The sequence below is a fragment of the Natator depressus genome, chromosome 9, assembly GCF_965152275.1.
Source record: "Natator depressus isolate rNatDep1 chromosome 9, rNatDep2.hap1, whole genome shotgun sequence".
Classification (NCBI taxonomy): domain Eukaryota; kingdom Metazoa; phylum Chordata; order Testudines; family Cheloniidae; genus Natator; species Natator depressus.
Window position 1 is genome coordinate 90,501,272 of NC_134242.1, and position 20,988 is coordinate 90,522,259.

At 43.8% G+C, this 20,988-nt stretch overlaps 1 protein-coding gene across 2 annotated transcripts in view; it reads left to right on the forward strand.

The window, feature by feature from the left end:
- The first annotated feature begins 9,088 nt into the window (after positions 1-9,088).
- Positions 9,089-20,988, forward strand: part of CD99L2 (CD99 molecule like 2) — an 88,277-nt gene continuing 76,377 nt past the window's right edge. For both annotated transcript variants that reach the window (XM_074962604.1, XM_074962605.1), the window contains exon 1: positions 9,089-9,222. In XM_074962604.1, coding sequence (XP_074818705.1) covers positions 9,165-9,222 — 58 coding nt within the window. In that variant the 5' untranslated portion in view covers positions 9,089-9,164. The remainder of the gene's footprint in view (positions 9,223-20,988) is intronic.

Consider the following 20,988-nt stretch of genomic DNA (forward strand, 5'->3'; position numbering starts at 1 on the left):
AATCCCTCTTGACACCAATGGGAGTGTTGTCTAGGCAGGGACTTCTGTAGCAACACTATCACACAGTAATAGAGATACAGTATTACAATCTAACTAGATTGCTATACTGTATCTTTAGGGCAGGGACTGTCTCCCACTATGTGCATGTACTAGCACAGTGGGGTTCTGATCTTATTTGGGGCCTGCAGATGCAAGCGGAATATAAATAATAAAATTAAGGTCAAATCTCTGTAATCCCAGTAGACACCTCTGGGTGTGCACCTGCATACATGCATGTATTCACCATCAGTTCCTATGCCAGGTTAGAGATTATGCTTATTTTATCCTCACAGTTTCTGCATGGTTTGTACACTGCGGCCAAATTATGGATTTCTGGGGTGTGTCCTATGTTTTAGACTTATCTGTTTGATATTCGTATATACTATTCAAGAGTAGACCAGGGTTGCATATAACCAGTTTGTTGAATTTCATTTCCACTCAATAAGATTTAGATTAAAATACAAAATGAAATAAGTGAGATCACTGCAACAATAGAGTGGTAAAGTTAATGAAAGTAGTTAAAAATAAAGTTTGTGTAAAATTAAGTAAAAATCAAGTAAGTGTAAAACTAAAACCACTTGAGGCATACAACAAAATGCAGGGTCACTGTGTCAGACCTCAATCACCCACAAATCTCTGGCTTTGCTGGCATATCCCTCAAGAGCTGGAGCTCCAGCCTACAGTTCAACCCTTGAGAAAAAGTGGATTTTTATCACCTTGGGTGACAAGTTATTTTGAACCTTGAAATATCTACTGGTGTTGTTACTCCATCCCACCAGTAGGGGTCAGACGACATATTACACATTTCATGGCAATAGCCAGAACAACAATAGAACAAACATGAACCTTAGCTGAATTTTAGTTTTTCTATATTGCATTTTTTTAGTCATACTTGATAGCTTTTCACACATGCACTTGGTGTTTAATAATAAATGAAGCCCCAGAACATCAAAATTCAAAAATTAAATTCATAACTATTCAGTTCATTAAATATGTATACAGAGGCTGGCCCAAGAAGCACTGTGGATATAGTTCAGGGGGAAACTGTGAATTGGCCCCAGATAAACTTGTCCATCTCTAATTTCTATTGCTTTTTTACCTCTTTCGCCATCATGGAACAGTCCTACACAATTTAATATAAAATTATCACTTTTCTATCGGTCTTTTGAACCACAATATAGAATGTAATATAACATTATACTCCAATTCCAGAATTTCAAAGGACATTAAAAACATTAGGGAAAATCTCATTCTCTATTTAACTGTAGATGGGTTTTTTTGAGTAAGTGTCTATACAATCCTAGTAGCTTAATTTCTATTTATCTATTACATTTTACAGGACTTTGCCTTAAAGATAGATTGACTAATACAGTAAAAAATTAGTTATGAAAATTAAGAAAGAAGGATTAAGTTGTGAAATACAGGCCACATATTATCTAGCGGCCAACGCAATTTCCTAGGGCAGTATTTAGATCAAATTGTGGTTTTTGCAGTTTTGGCCTCAAAAGCTCCCATGAGGCATCCACAATTTAGCTGCTTTAGAGCATAGATTCAAGAGCCAAAAAATTAAATTCAGCTCTGCTCTCCTGGGCTCAGAATCCAGGTTTTGGCAACAGCATCTCCATCCCTGATTAGTGCAGCGTGTGAATCCTCTGCAGTCCTTGCCAGTGCCCACCCTGACACTACATTGACTCAGCTAAATATGTTCAATGAGAACATTAAGATACATGCATGGGGTGAGCTCAGCCAAACATCAACAGCCCTTCCAGGAAAAACACACATGTTGATGGCTTGGTACTGCCCATTTGGCACTCTTATTTCTACATGTCCCAGCTCTGGATAAAGATGTTATGAGCTGTGTGTTATTACTGAGTGAAATCCCCGACACTCACAGCAAGATTTAGTTAAAAGCAAGTTTGGGAGGGATTTTTTAAAGATAAATTCTCCATTAGTAATTCTGACCTCTCTCCTCTAATCCTCAGCCAACCGAAAACCACACCAGGCCTTGTTTAAATAAAGTTCTTGGAGGTAAGTCTATTAACTGCTGGGACATACAGACAAGTTCCCTTTCAGCAGTTCATTGAACCACTTGATGCCACCATACATTCATAACCACTTATGTGAGTTTCTGGAACAGGCTGAGTGTGAGAAGGAATAGCAACCCTATCAAAAGTGGTTTTACTGGCTTTTCAGAAACATTTTCTTTGGGCTCAGGCCTAACATTCTCAGCCACCTATTTCCCTCCCTACTGAAAAATGGAAGATGAAAACACCAGATTTTTTGCTTTCCAGGAATCTGCAGAGAAACACAAGTTCACACTGTATTTGCAAACAGCGCGAGTCCTCCCACGCAGCTCATTGCCTTTGCTCATTCCCACTGGAAATCACAGTTATTTTGAGAAGAAAAGATCCTGGCTACCTGAGAGGATACCTTCTCTGCCCTCAAGTTCTGTCATGGGAGCAGCAGTCAGACAACGTATACAAAATGAACAAGACTCCCCTCTTCCCCCCCAAAATTAAAATGTTCAGAGGCTGGAGATAAAGGGACTCAACTCCCATTATCGCTCCCCACATTGATCCAACAGAACTGGAGCTCGTTGACCTTCAGGGCTTATACTGCAAGGCTTGTCTAGGTTCTTATTGAGGTGATGTTGTAGGGGAAGGTGGAAGCCTGTTTTTGAGGAGATTGTCCAGTCCCCTAGTGGACATTGGGGCATTTCTATGCTGGGACTTTAGCCACTAGTCCACACCTCTCATTTAGACATTAGTGCTACTTACCCTGGGTTTCACATAGATGCACATCCTGTCTGTGCTAGGGGCTTAAACAGCTGTCTAAAGACCCAGGGTAGACAAGGACAGAGTCAGTTTGTTTTATTTATTTTAATTGTACGCAAGTGCCTAGAAACTCACAGATACATTTTAAAAGTACATTGCTACTTCTGCTCCTTCTCATTCCTGTTGTCTTCTGCATGCAAGTGCACTACTCTTCTCCCCAAAGCTATTGCTTAGCTTTCCTTCTCCCATCTCCATTTACATGCAGACAGCTGACAAAGACCCAGCACCCACCTGGATCCAGACTCAAACCTTCACTGGACTTACCCAACAAGAACAGTTAGACTTGAACTGCGAAGTAATGCTTGGTAGATGCAGCCAGGATATTGACTAAACTAATAAATAAATACACCCCTCCAGTTAAGTTCCATCCTACTATCACTAACATTTCTCCTTTACAAATGTGGATGAATCATCAGAATAATGCAGAGTGCCAAAGATCTACTTTTATTTTAAAGAGAGAGAGAGCGTAGAGGTGCTCGAAAGCTTGTCTCTCTCCCCAACAGAAGTTAGTCCAATAAAAGATATTACCACACCCAGCTTGTCTCTCTAATACACATGCTGTATCAGTTCAGAAATTGACTAGATTGGTGGCCGCTGGCAGATCTCCAAGGAATATTGTGATACTGCAGGAGGTAGTACTGGTGAGTCAGCAAGTAGAACTTTTCCCTCTGAGTCACTGCGAAACCAATGCCCCTGCATAGTGCCAAGGAGCACTGGGGTGCTGGAGATCCCATCATTTAGATAAGACCCAACAAAAAGGTACTGACTACTACAGTCTCTATAGAGTCCATGCAGAGAGTAAGTGGGAAGGATTAAGTCTGGTGTCCTGACCTAACTCCAAACGGATTAATATAACAATAGTACTTTGCATTGCTATGTTCCTTCCATATGAATAGCTGAGCGTGCTTTATAAACATTAAGCCTCATGCCCCCATTCAAGGTAGTGAAATATTATTACCCCCATCTTGCAGATAGAGAAACTGAGGCACAGAGATGAACTGAACTGTCAAAGGTGCATCAGTGAGCTTGTGACAGAGCCAGCAGAGTTCCCGAGGCTTAGTCTACTACACTACAGACTTATGTCCGTAAAACTACATCACTCAGGGGTGTGGAGAATCCACACCCACTCAGCAATGCAGCTATACCAACCAAACTCCTGGGGGAGACAGTGCTATGTCAACAGGAGGCCTCTCGGGGAGGTGATGTACCTATGTCGATGGGAGAAGCTTTAAGTCAGGGGTTCTCAAACTTCATTGCACTGCAAACCCCTTCTGACAACAAAAATTACTACACAACCCCAGGAGGGGAGACCAAAGCCTGACCCTCCCACCTGCCCCGAGCCTTGCTGCCCTGGGTGGGGGTGACTAAAGCTGAAGTCTAAGGGCTTCAGCCTCAGACAGGTGGCTTGCAACCTGAGCCCTGCCGCCCAGGGCTGAAGCCGAAGCCCGAGCCCCACCACCTAGGCATGGGCTCGGACTTTGGCCCCGGGCCCCAGCAATTCTAATGCCAGCTCTAGTGACCCCATTAAAATGGGGTCCCGGTCCCGACTCACTTTGGGGTTCATACCCACAGTTTGAGGACCGCTGCTCTAAGTGCTACAGTGGTACAGCTGAATTAGTGCAGCTGCACCGCTGCAGAACTGCATGTGTAGACCAGCCCCGAGTCTCCTTCCTTAGCTCTAGCCACTGAATGTGCACCACAGGAGAAGACTAAGGAAGGATCTTTGCTATCTGAGTCCTGCTTTAGCAATGACTCACTGTACAGCAGGCAGCACAGCTACATCCTGCTGACTGGCCACTGCTGCCAGAGGACCCAGGGAAGTTTTCTGCTTTCTTCTCCGTTGTCCCATGACCACAGGAGAGGCCGGCAATATCTGAGTCACATGACTCCAACGCAGCCTTTGGGTGTGGCATACGTTGATGGCTATCTTAAGAGTGCTGCCATTGCTCGCAATTTTATTGAGAGTCTGACAATAAAGGAGGCTTCCCCCAAAGCCTCAGCTCCTGCAGTCATAATAATCCAAGAATCCCTCTTTTTCTGAGGGGGATTTACTGTAATTTCCTAGCCCTCACAGCTGTAGAGAAAAACCTTGAAAATGTGACCCCCTCCTCAGTGTTCCAACATCAGAAGGGACATTTTAAAAAAGAACCCCCAAAAAACTAGTCTTGTTCAAATATCATGAATCAGGCTCCAACAAATCATGAGATTTGGAAGTTTGGGGTTGGGGATATTGTGTCTAGGGCAGGAAAGAATTTCTGGGGAGGAGGAAAATATCTAGTGATCATAGGCTGCAAGTGATCCTGTCCTACCCCCTCTACTAAAAATCACCCAGCATTTTCTACAAATATACTTCACTTCCTGTTCTAAACAACTGCATAGTGATGCCCTGCACTGTCACACAGCAGCCCATTCTCCTGCCTTTCAGGGGTGGCTCAAATAAGGCTTACACATGTCCATCATTTAACATGCTCTGGAATCCAGGGATGAAAGATTCTAAAAGTGCAACTGATTTTATTATTATTATAGAAATGAGCCCAGGGAGAAAATGGAAATAGCCTGCTTGGTCTAATAAGGATGCCAAACATATCTTAAGAGAGCAGCATTTTCCTGATTATCCTCCAAGCAGCCAAAAATGTCCTAGGCTCCAAGGGGGAAGATTCTCAAAGGCACAAAGGGCAGTTGGACTCCGGACTCCTAACTCCTGTTGAAAGTCAACGCCTATCTGTGCCTTTGAAAATTTTCCCCTCATCACTGCTCAGCTCACTTCACTATTTAAAAATTATACTTTTAATGTCTTCCCAGAGAGAAATAAAGAGAAACTGCTGTCTCCACCTCTTCAACAGTTACTGGATTGTACTTGGAAAATTGCAAACAAAAATATCTCAGAGTGGAAAACCTGAATGAGCATAGAGCCACTACACACACGATTCATCCAATGTGACGTGGGCACATCCTGAGATAGTTTCAGCCTGAGAGTATCCAGTACTCATGCTGATCAAGTAATATGTTACTGCTCTACTTTTCATGTCACATAGAGCCTGAGCCAAAGCTCACTGAAGACTCCAATTGACTCTGATGTGCTTTGGAGTGGGCATTTACATTCCATCTTCAGGAGTTAGAATTGTGTCCATCAGAACACAGTACCAGGAGAGAAAAATCTACTCTTACAATTCTGTAACTTTTAGTTCACAGTAATGACATTTCCCATGGAAGGAGCCCCTCTGATCCATAAAAGACAGTCTTTGGGTCTCTACTGAAGTGGTTATTGAAGCAATGCACCATGTGATTTCATGGTGTTCTTTAGCTAGCTCAGTAGACCTGATGCAGTCTTAGACTGCACTGCTCTGTTCCATTCTGGCCCCACAATGCATCATTGCATTGCTTCTGTGTTTCCCATCAATTAAACTGTTAAATCCATTTATTTTGTCATAATTATGAATCAAAATCACAAAACAATGGTGCAAACCCCAGACTCATACAGAACTGCAAACAATATGCTGTCATGATTCAGGTCAGCTGCTATCAATGTTACTGTTATCTTCTCAGACTTGCAAAAGCTGATGTAAGTCTAATATAATAGCCTTTTTACCCTCCACAACAATTACGGGAAGCTTGAAGGTCTATTGAAATGCAAATAGTATATGGAGAGGTTATTGGGGAACCAGACTGTGGCAATTCAAATGCTGCTCTGTTAGTGTCAGTTAGTGTGTGATTGTTCTCTTGAGAAAAAAAAAATTTTTCCTCCTTTTTGCCATAAAGGGGAGAGATGAAAGAAAACGAGGCAGAGACTCAAGGCATATGCGGCTCTGTGCAGCAGCTGAATTGCATCTTCTTTACAGTGGCTACTCTGTATTCTGTGGTTTCCTCCCTGCTTCCTTCTTTCTCCTCACATTAGCGTCACTGTGATTCTTTCCACCTCTGCTACAGCAGCAGTAGAGAAGAGTCTGCAACGGTAACAGTCAGAATACACATTTCACGGCATCGCATTTACTTAACGAAACATACACTTGGGTACAGCTGCCTAAGCAGCATTTCTTTATCATGTTTTTTCTGTGTGAATTGAGCACTCATAAAAGGTGCTGCTTTGACAGCCACAGAACCTGCAATCCTCTCTAGACTAAGGGCAATGGTAGAGCAAGATTCCCCATGCTGCCCCAGCAACACCTCTCAACCCACTTTTACAGGGGAGTGGAGAGCTCCTTTTCATTCATACCAGTTTCATTCATTCAGCTCTAAACAAGCTATGCTACAAACACCAGTAAAGAAGACACTCATTGTAGGAGTGAATCTACAACAAAGCTTGTGAACGTTATCCACCTTTAAATCCTTCCTCAAAACTTTCCTTTGCCATGATGCCTACAAAAAACTTGACAATGGTTAGGCTGTTGGTGCGCTGACTCCACTGCCTATCATGCAGACCTGTACAATCATCATGGTTTCCTGATGGCTCATATTGTATTTAGAGTGTAAGCTTCTTGGAAAAAGGACTGTTTTTTGGTCCTATATTTGTACAGCTCCTAACACAGTGGGGTTCTGCTCCATGACTAGGCCTCCCCCAGAGCTCGTGTAGTACAAATGCACCCCAAAGCCAAGGAACTCAGAATAAAGGTTGACGTTCCAACACAATTGAAATCGCTCCATTGTGGCTGCACTGTCTGTGCCACATATTAAAAGTGTGTCAGAATTTTTATGTTTACAGACTTGCTCTATTAACATCCCACTCAAATTCCAGCTGCACCCATGTGACTGGCCTTTTAACTAAAAGGGAAATTCTGTACCCAGAACAATTATTTAAATATGTTCCTGGGCCGCACACACAAGCAAACCCAAAAGCTGCAGAACACACAACACAGAGTCCCTGACAGACAGTATGAATGCACTGACTGCTGTGCAAAGAACAGCAAACCATCAAGACAGCTCTGGCTTCCCAAAGAACTGATCTCTGTACTGAGGGATCATAACAGTTATTTTTAATCTTTTTACCATAATTAAACAAATTCAACTAAATAGCACAGAATCATGATACTCTTTCATTTCTTGTTTTCAGTTTTCATGTTGTGTTTATTTTGACAGTGCCAATACCTAGAACTCATTACCCCATCATCAAATACACAGGGCAAGTGTGGAGAAAGTGGCAAATGGTCACAGCACCCTGCAAGAGAAGTATTGACATGCACCCACATTCCAATCCTCTACCCCAGATAAGCACTAGGAATAGGTCATGCAGAGGGGCTGCATGTAGCAGGCAGAGGGGGTCAGAAAGCATACATGTGTTAACATGCAAACCATGAATGCTAACTTTTAGGCTACTCCTTGTACTTCCATCTATAGCTTCTGTTCAGCTTCTTTATGACGGTTGCAAAGGGACAAGATTTCAGATGCTGATTTTTGCATTGCACTCCTACTGCTGGATTTTGTTTTGTTTTAAAATTAGAATGAGACCATACTTCCTGCTCAACCATTGCTACTGATATAAGTACAGCAGCCCATTCTACCATTATTCTTATTCTGAATAGCGAAGGGAGAGTGGGCTCTTTATTTTCTTTGGCCTGGTTATGGTATGGATCTGCTTTGATGAGGTCAGCAGCTTTCAGTAACAAGTTTCGTTCGTGGACAGTGGTGACTTTTAGACCCCTTGAAAATCCCGGGCCTCATCCCGTAGGTTCATATTTGGGGACTGATGACCAATATGTTCTGCATCCCCCCCCCGCACACTCCCACACACAGCGAAACAAAACAAAGCTGGGTCCTATTTGTGTTTGGATTCAAAAACCAAATCTGGGACTGCACCAGGAGAAAGTGTGTGGGGGAGGCGGGGCGGATCTTTTAGGCCCTCTTGCTCTGGGGTCCCCGCCTGTGCGTGCTCCAGGCACACAGCCCTCGCAGCGGGCGGAGCGCTGCCCACCCCCGGGGACCTCCCCTGCCCCCCTCCTCCTCCTCCTCCTCACGCATCCCCGCCCCACCCATCCGCCTCGGCTCCGGCGCCTTGCCCGGGGCCGCGTCTCCTGGCCTCCCCAGCCGGATCCGGCCCCCTTGGGGACCCCCCCCTGCGCGAAAGCCCCTCAGCTGCGGCACCCCGCCCCTCCTGGCTTCCCCCTTATCCACCCAGCCCCTCCCATCGGGGTCGGCCCCGCTCCTCGCGCGCCGCCTCTCTTCCCGCCCTCCCCGGCAGAGGCGGCGCCGCCCCGGCCGCTCGCGCCCCCGCCCCTCGCCTTGACGGCAGCCGCCTGGCCGGGGGGCTGAGAGGAGCTCTCGCGCCGAGGTCCCGCCGCCGCCCGCCCCAGCCTGGCCATGGCCGGCCGCTCGCTCCTGCTGCTGGCCGCCGCCCTCGCCGCCCTGCTCGGGAGAGGTAAGCGCCAGGCGCCGCCGCCTTTGTGCCGCCCGGCCCGCTCCCGCCCTGGGGCCGCGCAGAGCTCGGGGCCGGCCGCACCAGCTCCCCCCGCCCCCCACAACAGGGGCCGCTCAAGCCGGCCGGGCCCGGCTCGTGACAGGATTAAAAAGGGACAAAACCGCCCCCCCCCCCACTTCCCATGCGGGCAGCTGCCGCCCCGCGAGAACAATGCGGGTCCCGGCTCCGGGGCGGGGCGGGCCAGCGGCGTTGGCAACGGATCGCACAATGGAGCCCCCCGGGCCGGGCCGGGCCGCATCCCCCATCCCCGTCAGCTCACGGCGCTGCCCAGAGCCGGCCCTTCTCCTCTGCTGCAGCGTCCCGTGCCGGCGGCCGCTCGCCCGCTGGGTGGGGGGCACGTCCCTTCTGCCCCGCGCCGCGCTGCACCGACTGGAGGGGGCCTGGGTGCAATGAGACAAATACCCCACTGTCCTACTGCGACCCTGCAGCTATGTGTAACCGATACAGGCTGCATCTCCACCGTGTCTCCCTTGAGAGAGATCTCAAGGCGATTCTCTCCTTTGATTTATCAAAGCTGTGGACACCATAGCCAAACTCCAAAATATCAGCATACCATTCCACCAGTTACGCAGAGGTAACAAATGTAATAAGCCCTACCAACAAAACCACCACTAGCTTTTTATCCCTTCCCCCAGCTCCCCTTCTTTTGTTTAGAAGTCTCTGTTCTAAACCAAAAAGTTCAGAGGCAGGGAGCCATGCATTTAATATTTTTTACCTTCCGTTAAACACTCCTGGGGTATTTGCTTTACAGCCTTTTAACAGTTTTATTCAACAGCTAGAGATGAAAATTGGATTGAACAGCTTCTGGGCAGGTACTGAAGTATCAGCTTAATGCAACTGTACAGTAACCAACAGGGCTTTACACACTTTAGAGGTATTCATAGTTGAAAAGTAGGATTATAAAAAACAAGTTCATTGTTTAAATTTAAACAAAAATGTTCTCAGTGAGGGGTTGTCAACAGAAATGTGATGCTAAATGTATTAAACTTCATAGGAGCCAATGCCTAAATATATACCAGAACAAAGGATCTGGACAGTAAGAAAATGACCTCAAACTTTTGTCCAGAATCTAGCTTACTGCGTTTTTGGGGATTTTGGAATGTCTGTCTACAAACATGACCCAAATTTCTTGAGACAAATGAATAAAATAGCTTTTTCATTCTCTGCTCTTTCTGCATGATAATTGCCTGACCTCAGAGTCTGCGCCAATGAACAATGGCAGAGGTGGATGGGGACTGGGGGAAAAAAGCTTCTCCTTAAGAGGAATCGGAAGTCACAATGTAATTTATAAACAGTTTGCAACTTCTGTTGTCAAATCGAAATAGGACAACATGTAAATGAACATGGGAAAATCTGTTAACCACCATTGTTATTTTATAGTATGCACCTGCCAAACACAGACAGGACTGATAGAATATCAGTGATACCACAACTAGGTAAACCAAGCTAAAAAGCCTTTCTTTTAATAGCGCACAATACTACCATGCATCCGTCTAGGGTTTAATCTCCATTTGCCTTTGCTACAGCTGGCTTCAAATCATTTAAAAAGTGGAATGTTGTATGAAGTTGCTGCTACTTCACTTCCCTCCCATCTCTACCTTTTAAACCGGACAATATTAATTTAATTTGGCAGACAGCTAACATACTATATGTTAAATCAAGGCTGTAGGGCAAATGTAGAGAAAAATTAGTAGTGATGTAAGCACCACTTTAAAAGGGTCTCATTTCCTTGGAACTTTAGGTTCAAAACCCTGCACAGCTGATTTGGTTCTTGATTCTTCTAAGGTAGATAAATTGTACAACATCCAATTATTTTCCAAGGAGAGCGGAGATTAAAACCTGAGCTGCTTTCTGCTCTACATTGAATAGGTTTCCCCTGTTGGGCCAGTGTCATCGGGCAAAATTTCCCTCTCATTCCACAGCTGTGCAGTTTTCCAGGTGTCTGGCTGCAGCCTTCTGCTACAGAGACAGTTGCTTTTCAGTGATGCTCTGTACATAAAAATATAATGTTTTTCCAAAAGTGCTCAGTGACTTAGGAGCCTAAGACTCATAGAAATTAAATGACCTTACATACTTTTGAGAATTTTCTGATAGTATGTCAGAGTGTTTTGGCATCCTCAAGGATGTGATGCAGGGACACTATGTACATTACAAATGTTTTGTATTACTGTAGCGCCTAGGAGCTCTAGTCAGTATTCTGTTTACCTTTCTTCTGGGGTGGTCTCGCACCATTTTGGTTTTGAGCCTTCCTCCTGGGTCCATCACACAGTTCAGTAACCCAGCCACTTTCAACATCACACCCAACAGAAAGTCGTTGAGGAGAACAAGAGTATAGGAAAACTCAAAATTAAATCAGGCTTGAAAACCAAAAATAGTTTCACTTCAGCTATTTACCTAGTTCTACAGTCGTCTTTTCTGCTGAGTATGTCTTTTGTAGTTCTGTTTTCAGCATTATTAGGTATTTGTCCTGCAAATAATGCCACAGGCTTATAGCTTTCTGTGAATAAGGTGATGCATTTGTTTGTTTACTCTGAGTGTATGGATAATTCAAATATCTAACCTTACTCTCACAATCCTTTTTAGCCACCTAAATGATACAAGCAAGATGTCCCTCTTAAAGAGATGCTGTCAAGTTAACAGTTTTTAAACCTGTGCTATTAAACATCTTACTATTCAAATGGGAAGAACTCTAATGATTTACTTGACTTATTTTACCATACTTACGTAGTTTGTTTACACTCTGTGCTTTTTTTCCTGTATGGACAGAGAAATTAGACCAGCCTGTTTCATTTCTTGGCTCTTATGCCCTAGCACAGTGCTGCAGTAGTTGGATAATAAGTGTGGCAGGAGAATATTTATATCAAAACACCTGTCACTGAAATTTTCATAAACAATGGTGTTGGAACAGGGGTTTTAATCTTTAACTTGAGTTCTAATTCACCTGATAATGTTTTTTCTTTCAGAAGCAAACATATAAAAAGTACGTAGAGTTATAAGTAGGCTTGCCAGATTTTTTCTTCAATTAAGCATATGATATTGATTAGTTAAGCTTTATTAATTTATATTTTCATAGTTGTGGGAAATTATGGGGTGGGAAAACAAGAAAGGGGGTCAGCAATTATTTAATGGCAGATGTTGACTCAATTAAAGCTCTACAATTTAACACAAATTGTCAACCTCCCATGTCAAAAATCTATAAAGTAAATATTCTTAGATCAAACTAAGTTCTCAGGCAGCATTTCTTACTTTGCTTATCTGTAAATTTCGATCATCAGTGGAAATATTTGATTGGTTTGTGTGTGTGTGTGGTGAAAGCAACATTTACCAATACAAATCTGATCTTTCCAAACTTAATTATAAGCCCTGATCTTGCAAATTCCTCCACACAAAGCCCCACTGACTTCAAACCACATACAGAGCTAGTTGCAGGGTCATGGTCAGAGTTTTTCCCCATATAGTCTCATTCCTTCTGATGCGTCACTTAAAAGGCAAGACCTTTTGACATCCACAGAGAGAGTCCTTGTGCAGCAGTCTTTTTAGAGATTAGGTCTCTTTCCTAAGACTTGAGAAAGGAGGGTAGATGTTCTACTGTGTAGGAGATGCATGTCATCTTGATCTATACCTTGCAAGCATTGAGAAAGGCTTTGTGGGATAAATTACTGAGAATATCTTCCCCAGCCAAAGCCACAAACAGACTCAGGATGAGACCCCTTCTCTCCCACTCGTGCTTACATTACTTGTATTTAATAAATAGTAGAATGTTTGAGGGAAAAATCTGTCAGGTATTATACAGGAGGTCAGATTAGGTGATCACCATGGTCCCTTCTGGTATTGGAATCTGTGGAGCATTTTTTAAAACCAAATGCTAGTCTTTCCTGATAGCTCTCTCTCTCTATCCACTTCACTCACGTATCTCTATCACTTTCCCTTCTTCCCACATTTTTCTTTTTTCCTTCCCACACCTTCTCATTTTCCCTTGGTTTGTCCTCCCTGGTCTCTCTTCCAGGCTTCTGCAGCATCTGCCCCACTAGTGCTGCTAGATCTTGCTTTGACAGTGTCCTTATAAAACTTCTAAATCCAGCATTAGAATCCATTCTTAAAAATAACAGCAAGAGAAACTGTTCCACTGCTCCTTGGCCATGTACACAGTTCAAGTTTGTGTGGGGGCACAAACACAAATTAATGTACTAAATGAAGAGAATAAAACTAAAGTGCCTACTCTCTCTGTTGTGAATTGTGACTTCATGGAGAAAAGCTGTAGTTCACTTAGGTCTGATACTCGCTTGCTATTGGGATGTTTGTCTGTTGTGTTAATAGGGCACTTATTGTAGTATCCTAGCACATTGAACATTTTGGCCCATCTCTTAGGATACTACAACAATAAACACTCTATAAAGACAACACCTCAGCTTCCCCTGGGTCCACAGCATTATGGAAAAAAATCAGGTCCACAAGTCTCAAGTTGGGCACCCAAAAAATCATTGACCACATTTTGTTAAAGGTAGCAGTTTCTGGGAGGATGAGGTCTGAGCCTCCTCCTCGTCATAGGAAATTTCATCCTATTGAACACAGAATAGATGAATAATGACAAAAATATGTAGCTTTATCATACAGGGCCCAGGCTCGGAAGTTCCATGGCAGCTGCAGCTGCCATAGATGATGACAACTGATGGCACTAAGCACTTTAGGATTGGGTTCGCAGTCATTTGTTGTAGCTCAGTGATCTCAGTATTGGCAACCCCAAGTATTCAAAAATCATGACTGTGCTGCCCCCCTCCCCTGAGTCATGATTGACAATTATGATTTAAAAAAAAAAATTTTTTTTAAATCATAATTGTCAGTTTCCCTTGTGAAGTCACATTTTCAAGCTTTTCTCTGCAACCATGAGGATGAGACACTTTTTCCCCCTTAAAAAATTAAAGCGGAGATTCTCACACTAACATGACTCTAGGAGCTGGGGCTTTAAGAAAAGACACTAAATATCATGTGATTTTAGCTAAAGTGGCAACACTGTCTATAATTATCGGTAATGTGTATTGCAATTAACAAAAGGAAAATAAACTCAGCTCAAAAGTATATATAAATCTTAACTACAGGATTACAAATTAAGTAGTACCCATAGTTTCTGCCCAGAGAGAGCCAGATTTGGGTGCCTTTCCTACATGTCTGCAGTTCGTAATTGCAGCCTTGGCTGTGCATTACTCAAAGGACACAGTCCTGCAAACCTTACTAGGCTCTTAGTCCCAGCAGGGCTACTTGCATGTACAACAGCTGCAGAGTGAGACTCGGGGCTTTTTCATTTTGTTTTGATTTTCCAGAAATTTTAAGTCTGTATGGGAAACATTATTAATATGTCTATTTGAGGGGCATCACATGATGATGATGGCTTATGTGACAGACGTGTTACTGGGAACTGAAGAAAGTTATTTTACATAGGCCACTTCAAAGCTGTCAGAGGCTAATTCTGTCACTACTCACCTGCTGGATTTGAACAGGTCACGTGGAGGTGAAAGACTCCATCCCTACAAGTGAGCTGAGTTCAAGCTTGTCCTCATCAGACCACACAGACCCTGAGCTAGTGTCCAAACTTACTCCATTCCTGAGGTTTGGCCTTTTGGTAACTTGGATCACCACCACCAATTCAGGGAGGCAGCTTAGAATGAGGTTTAGTTGACCCTAGGATCTCTCTCCAGCACCTCATCCAGCCCAGGCCCCTATCACTAGAGCTCCTCCATCCTATCTCCTGCACCTGCCTTAGTGAGCCATCAGAATAGCAACAGCTTTACACAGTCATCTAACACCTGCTGAAGCTGGGTGCACACCAGGCCTTGCCAGCCTCTTACAATCCAGGGAGTCGACCACCGTTTTTCAGAAGCTAAAAAGAGAACAACCCAGGCTACAAAAGTTATTTAAGGTGACTTGTTCAAGGTCAACCTGGATCTCAGACACAGACAGCCCGTAACGCAGGGGTGGCCAACCTGAGCCTGAGAAGGAGCCAGAATTTACCAATGTACATTGCCAAAGAGCCACAGTAATACATCAGCAGCCCCCTCCCACCGCCCCGCTCCCAGTGCCTCCCATCTACCGGCAGCTCTGCTGATCAGCGCCTCCCCCTCCGCACTTCCCGATCAGCTGTTTCGTGGTGTGCAGGAGGCTCTGGGGGGGAGGAGGGAGGGCATGCAGGCTCAGAGGAGGGTGTGGGAAGGGGTGGAATAGGGGCAGGGCCTGAGGCAGAGCCAAGGGTTGAGCAGTGAGCACCCCCTGGCACATTGGAAAGTTGTCGCCTGTAGCTCCAGCCCTGGAGTCAGTGCCTATACAAGGAGCTGCATATTAACTTCTGAAGAGCTGCATGTGGCTCCGGAGCCGCAGGTTGGCCACCCCTGCCATAATGTATCAATATATAGAAGCTAAAAATGAAGTTTAGTTTGTTTTAGATCAAATTGTGCTCTAAGTCCCTTCACGCAAGAAGAATCTTACTTGCTCTGCACTCCAAAATGCTGGGTAAGCTGACTCACCAAAATGTCATAAGCATGAGGCTGAAAATCAAAGAGATTTTCCTCTCCAGTTTCTTGGTAAAACACATGATACTGCCATGGGAGAAGGCTGAGCAGTACTCAACAGGGCGGGATACTCTTGGGATGAGGCAGCAGGGACTGGGATCTGGGAGTTCAGGGTTCTGTTCCTAATTTTGCCATGGCCTTTCCCTGTGCCCAGTCATGTAAAACTGCATAGGTCTTTTGGGCATGCCCAAGTTGAGGATGCTTGTGCATGGAGAGCTCAGCATGTATGCATGCTTTCAAAATTGTGGCCTTTAAACTCACTGCATCTCAGATTCCTCTTCTGTAATGTTGGGCTAATACTTCTCTACTGGTTTGTTAAAAGGCTTAATTGTTTACAGAGTGCCAGGAGATTTCTCTTTTTTTAAGTTGAGAGTGCCATGTAAATACAAAGTATTACCAAAGTGCAGCATGGGACACAACTGGCAGAGTATCAAGCCAGAAAAGTGCCAGGCAGGGAAACCATACATTTCTTATACCCCTCAGTAGCTTGTTTAAGGAAGCTGCAGGCAGTGTAAAAATCAGCTCAGTGGGTTCTGCTGCCTCACATTGTAAAAATACAAACACCAAACCACAGGATTACAAATGAAGCAGCATGCCATAGTTTCCATCCCAAGGCAGCCACATTTTAATACAGGTTTCAGAGTAGCAGCCGTGTTAGTCTGTATTTGTAAAAAGAAAAGGAGTACTTGTGGCACCTTAGAGACTAACCAATTTATTTGAGCATCCGATGAAGTGAGCTACAGCTCACTTCATCGGATGCTCAAATAAATTGGTTAGTCTCTAAGGTGCCACAAGTACTCCTTTTCTTTTTACATTTTAGTACCACTCCCACACATCGGCTGTCTTTAACTGCAGCCTTGGTTGTGCATTAAATAATTTTCAGTCTCAGGTCAGTTGCATTGGCCAGTCAGCACACCCATGATTTTCAAGTGTCTGAAAAGCAGCAAATTATATTTCATTCACCTAGCCTAAGCACCAAGATTGTCCTGGGTTGCTGGATAATAAGGAATTCTCGACATTCACACAAGTAGAGTGAGGCATTCCTCACCCCTGACTCTCTCCCCGCTCTGACTGCAACAGTATAGATGGATATAAACAGGCTGATGTGTGTTAATCAGGGGGTATGTGGACACTTAGCAATTCTGAATCATGAGTTTGTCTTAGTGAACTGCAAGTTTGTTTTTAAAGGAACCCTGTTAAGCAGGTCAGGCCTATGCTTTGGATTTTGTAGCAAAATATTTCCCTGGGGTATCAGTCTCAGCCCATGCTGCTGGGCTATATTCCTCACATCCTTCCGTGCTCCAGTTTAGAGCTCTTTGCTTCTCCTGGGCTGCTTCATCTGGAATCCTAAGCCAGGAGGCTGGGTGCCTTCTCCCACCCTGTGATTGTATTGACAGACCGAGCCCACTCAGCACTTTTATAAGGCCCAAGTGTCCATGACGCTATATCCCTACCGTCTGGGAAGCGGCTAATTAATTATGGCACAGTGAGGCTGGTCCCATTTCCCCTTAAAGGGGCCAGTCACCCTGTGATAGCTGCCTATGCCTTACTGGGTGATGTCTCCTGGACCACCTCTCTTCTCAAATGTGAGCATAATATCCTGGTAGCCATTATTATAATTACTACTATAGGAAAGTAATTAATTAGCTAGTTATAACTGTTGCACAGATAGCTCCTATCACCCCAGGCAGCAACTCTTTATGCTCTCTTATCCAGCACTGGCTTCGTAGGAAGGCAGATGAAGAGAGGAGCTAGCCTGTTTTCAGATGCTTTTACAGGTGTCCAGGCTCTTCTTTGCCGTGGACAGAAGTGGAAGCAGCTGCAAGCAAGGGTGGAGCCAGCACCACATGACCTACCAGAGCTGCACAGATTACCTTCAAGCTTCAGAGATTCCAAGACCAGAAGGGACCATTGATCACCTAGTCTGATCCTCCTGTATGACGCAGGGCATAGAACTTTCCTAAAATAATTCCTAGAGCAGATCTTTCAGAATGACAGAGTCTTGCTTTCAGAATGGTCAGCGAGGGAGAATCCACCACAACCCTTGATAAATTGTTCCATTAGGTACTCACTGCAGTCTGATACCCACTGTACTACAGAAATCAGAACCAGAAAGTGAAATAGACTAGAAGTGGAAAGCAAAACTATGCATTCTGGTTTCATTGTCAAAGCTGAGTGAAGTGCAACAAGTGAATTAATTTTCACAATGCAGTTTAATTAACATCTTTCAGTTTTAATAAATGTTAACATTAAATTAACCATGTAATTGGTTAGTGTCATTAGTGATTAGAGATCTTGCTTTTAGATTTTTTACACCTTGTCAGTGTCTAATTTATATGATAGAGTGGGAGAAACAAAAGCAAGTTCTCTTTCAGCTGTCTCCTCTGTAGCCAAATGCACACTAGTCAGTGCACTGCAGCAAAATAATCAAAATGGTGGAAATAGAAGTGGAAGGACTGAAATTGACAATTTTGAACAGTCATTTCTTTTTGCTCCTCTAGCTAATAATATTGACACTTGGAAATGGCATTGAAACGGATTTTGTGGCAGAAATGGTACTAAGAGTAGTTATTCTACATCTGTTGCAACAGATTTTGCCCCTAAAGCATGTTAAACAACAACAAGCCACTGATCTCCAACGCTGCCTAGAATAAAGTTTTAGCATTGCTAGGTTTGAAATAGAAATGTGTTTCTCCTCAGAAAATATATCCTGAAGGTATGATTTACCAGAAAAAATTGGTTTGACTATATACTGCTTCTAAAGCCACTTTAATAACAAACTATATGTTTGATAAACTAGCTAATAACTTTGTAGGTTTTCTTTTGTCATCTATTTTGTCAACTGGTGTAATTCACAAGCCAGTGAAAGAGCTTGAGTAGAACAAAGTTAGAGAAGATGAATGTTCCATATCAAAAAGCAAACATGACAAGACTTCTCTCCAAAAGAGAATTTTGAAGTTGGTAAGCCAGACATTTGATCTACTAGCAGTGACTTAGGTTGTGGGTGCAAGAACGTGTGTATACTGAGTGCCTCTCTGCTCCACTCTTTGAAGCAAATGGTCTGTTGACCAAAAGGTAGCCAAATTAATCTTTGCTGAATCTGCATTGAATTCACAGGAGTTACACCAGGGTCAGATTTGATCCAGCCCTCCTGTCACTGTGCAGGCTGCAGCTGCCTATTAGATAAATCTTGTGGTAGTGCATTCTTACAATATGGTCACTTCCTCAGGAGACTTCAGGATGTGCAAAGGAAATTCTTGGAAGCAAATGGACAGGCTCTGCCCGACCTAGTGGCAGTGTTGCATGCTGCTATGCAGGGCATTGAGTCTCATCCCACATCTTTACTTCCAGAGATGCAGGATCACGTACTGTAGTTCAGTAAGTGCAGTGTTTTCTTCTTTTGGGAGACAGGGGATTGCACCACTCAACAGCTGCCTCCCCACCCTTCTCTGAATGGAGTCCTTGGTCTCCAGATCATGGCATGGAGTCTCAGGTTTAGATGACAGGGAACTAGAGGACTCTGCAAGATTTTTGAAAGAAACCTCAGAGGATCCAGACAAGGGGAGAAGAGTGAGTGCACTGTTCTCAAACCTCAGCACAAGATGGAGTATGCAGCTAGAACTGAGAACAGGCCTAGAGAATGAAGTGCTGGTTTAAAAAAAAAAAAAAAAAAAAAAATCACAAAACTGCTCAGCATTTTTCAAGCTCTTTGAAATGCTTTTCTGCTTATGCTCAAAGAAATCTGGATGAAAGTGTCCGAGTTGGGAGATCTTATTGGAAAACTGCTTCAAAGAGGATGCATGCCCAGTGATAAACCCTTCAGTGCTAATTGCAGCTCTCTGGGAGCTCTGGGAAAATGAGAAAACAAAAGCCAAAAAAGATGATCAAGCTAAACTATAGCCGAGTAAGAGCACACTTACAAAGTGATACCAGAAGCCTTAGTATTAGGCTTGGCAGAATTGGATTTTTTTAGAAGTAATATTGATGGATAGTATCAATGTAACCTTTTTGTTATTGATTTAAAGGTTCACAGTTGCTCATAATTAGGGATGGGGGGGTCAGATTATTATTAAGACATTAAGATTCAAAAATTAAAGCTTTATAACCATTAACACAAATTGTCAACATCACACATCAAAATATAAATATCCTTAAATCAATTCAGTTCTCAAGCAGCAATGTTCTTAATTTGTCTGTCAATTTGATGATCATCAATTGAATTTTTTTTGGCAGTGTCTGTGTGTACAGTGAAATAGATGTTGACTTGACATTTACTGATAAAATTCTAATCCTTCCAAGCCTAGTTATTGCTCTAATAGGGGAATGTAGGCTGGACAAAGCTGAGGACCTGGAGAACTTGCAGATTCTAAAGCTCTCAGGACCAGGAGGGAGAGGGGGAGTTGTGGGTGTGTCTAGACTGCAGCTTAGGGTTAGGGTTGATAACATGTGCAAAACATGCTCCTATTACTATTGCAACCATACCCTGGCCTCTATCCCCCCTTCCCTGTACTTCCTTCTATTCCTCAACCCCATCAGTTGTATCTTGTCTGAACAGTTGACTCTTTGGGGGCAGGGACTGCCTTGGTACATAATACACCATCTAGCAGAATGGGGCTACTGGGATAGAAATAATAATCAACACCATAGAGCTTCTAAGAAGCATTCCTCAAAGAAGCTGTTGGTTCTTACTGTACTAACTGATTTCTTGGAAGAGTAGCCCCTTCCTTGAAGTGCTTGGGTTGCTCTGAGATAGGAAACTGATAAATCCAATGTTATGCCAGCTGCTGAAGACCAGATTAGACATGGGTTCTACCTGTCATGAGATATGATCAGATCTCTGCCCTGGTCAGAAGCAACTCCCAAGTAAAGCAGGTCCAACTCTCTTGCAGGAGCAGGGCTTTCACACCTCCTTAGTCCTGCATGTTTGCAAGGAAGTCATTGCCAGTAGAAATCTCAACTCAAGCTGCTTCTGAGTGCTTTGGTTAAGTGTTGATTTCCTGAATGACCAGCCACCTTCTTTCTGTGTTTAGGCATCCCAGTTAACTCTGAATTTACATCTCCTGTTCAGACAAAGCTTCCCTCACAACAGCTTGCAATGTCTGACCCAGTCTATCCCATTTGGAATAAAAAACCCTTTTAGGGTTCC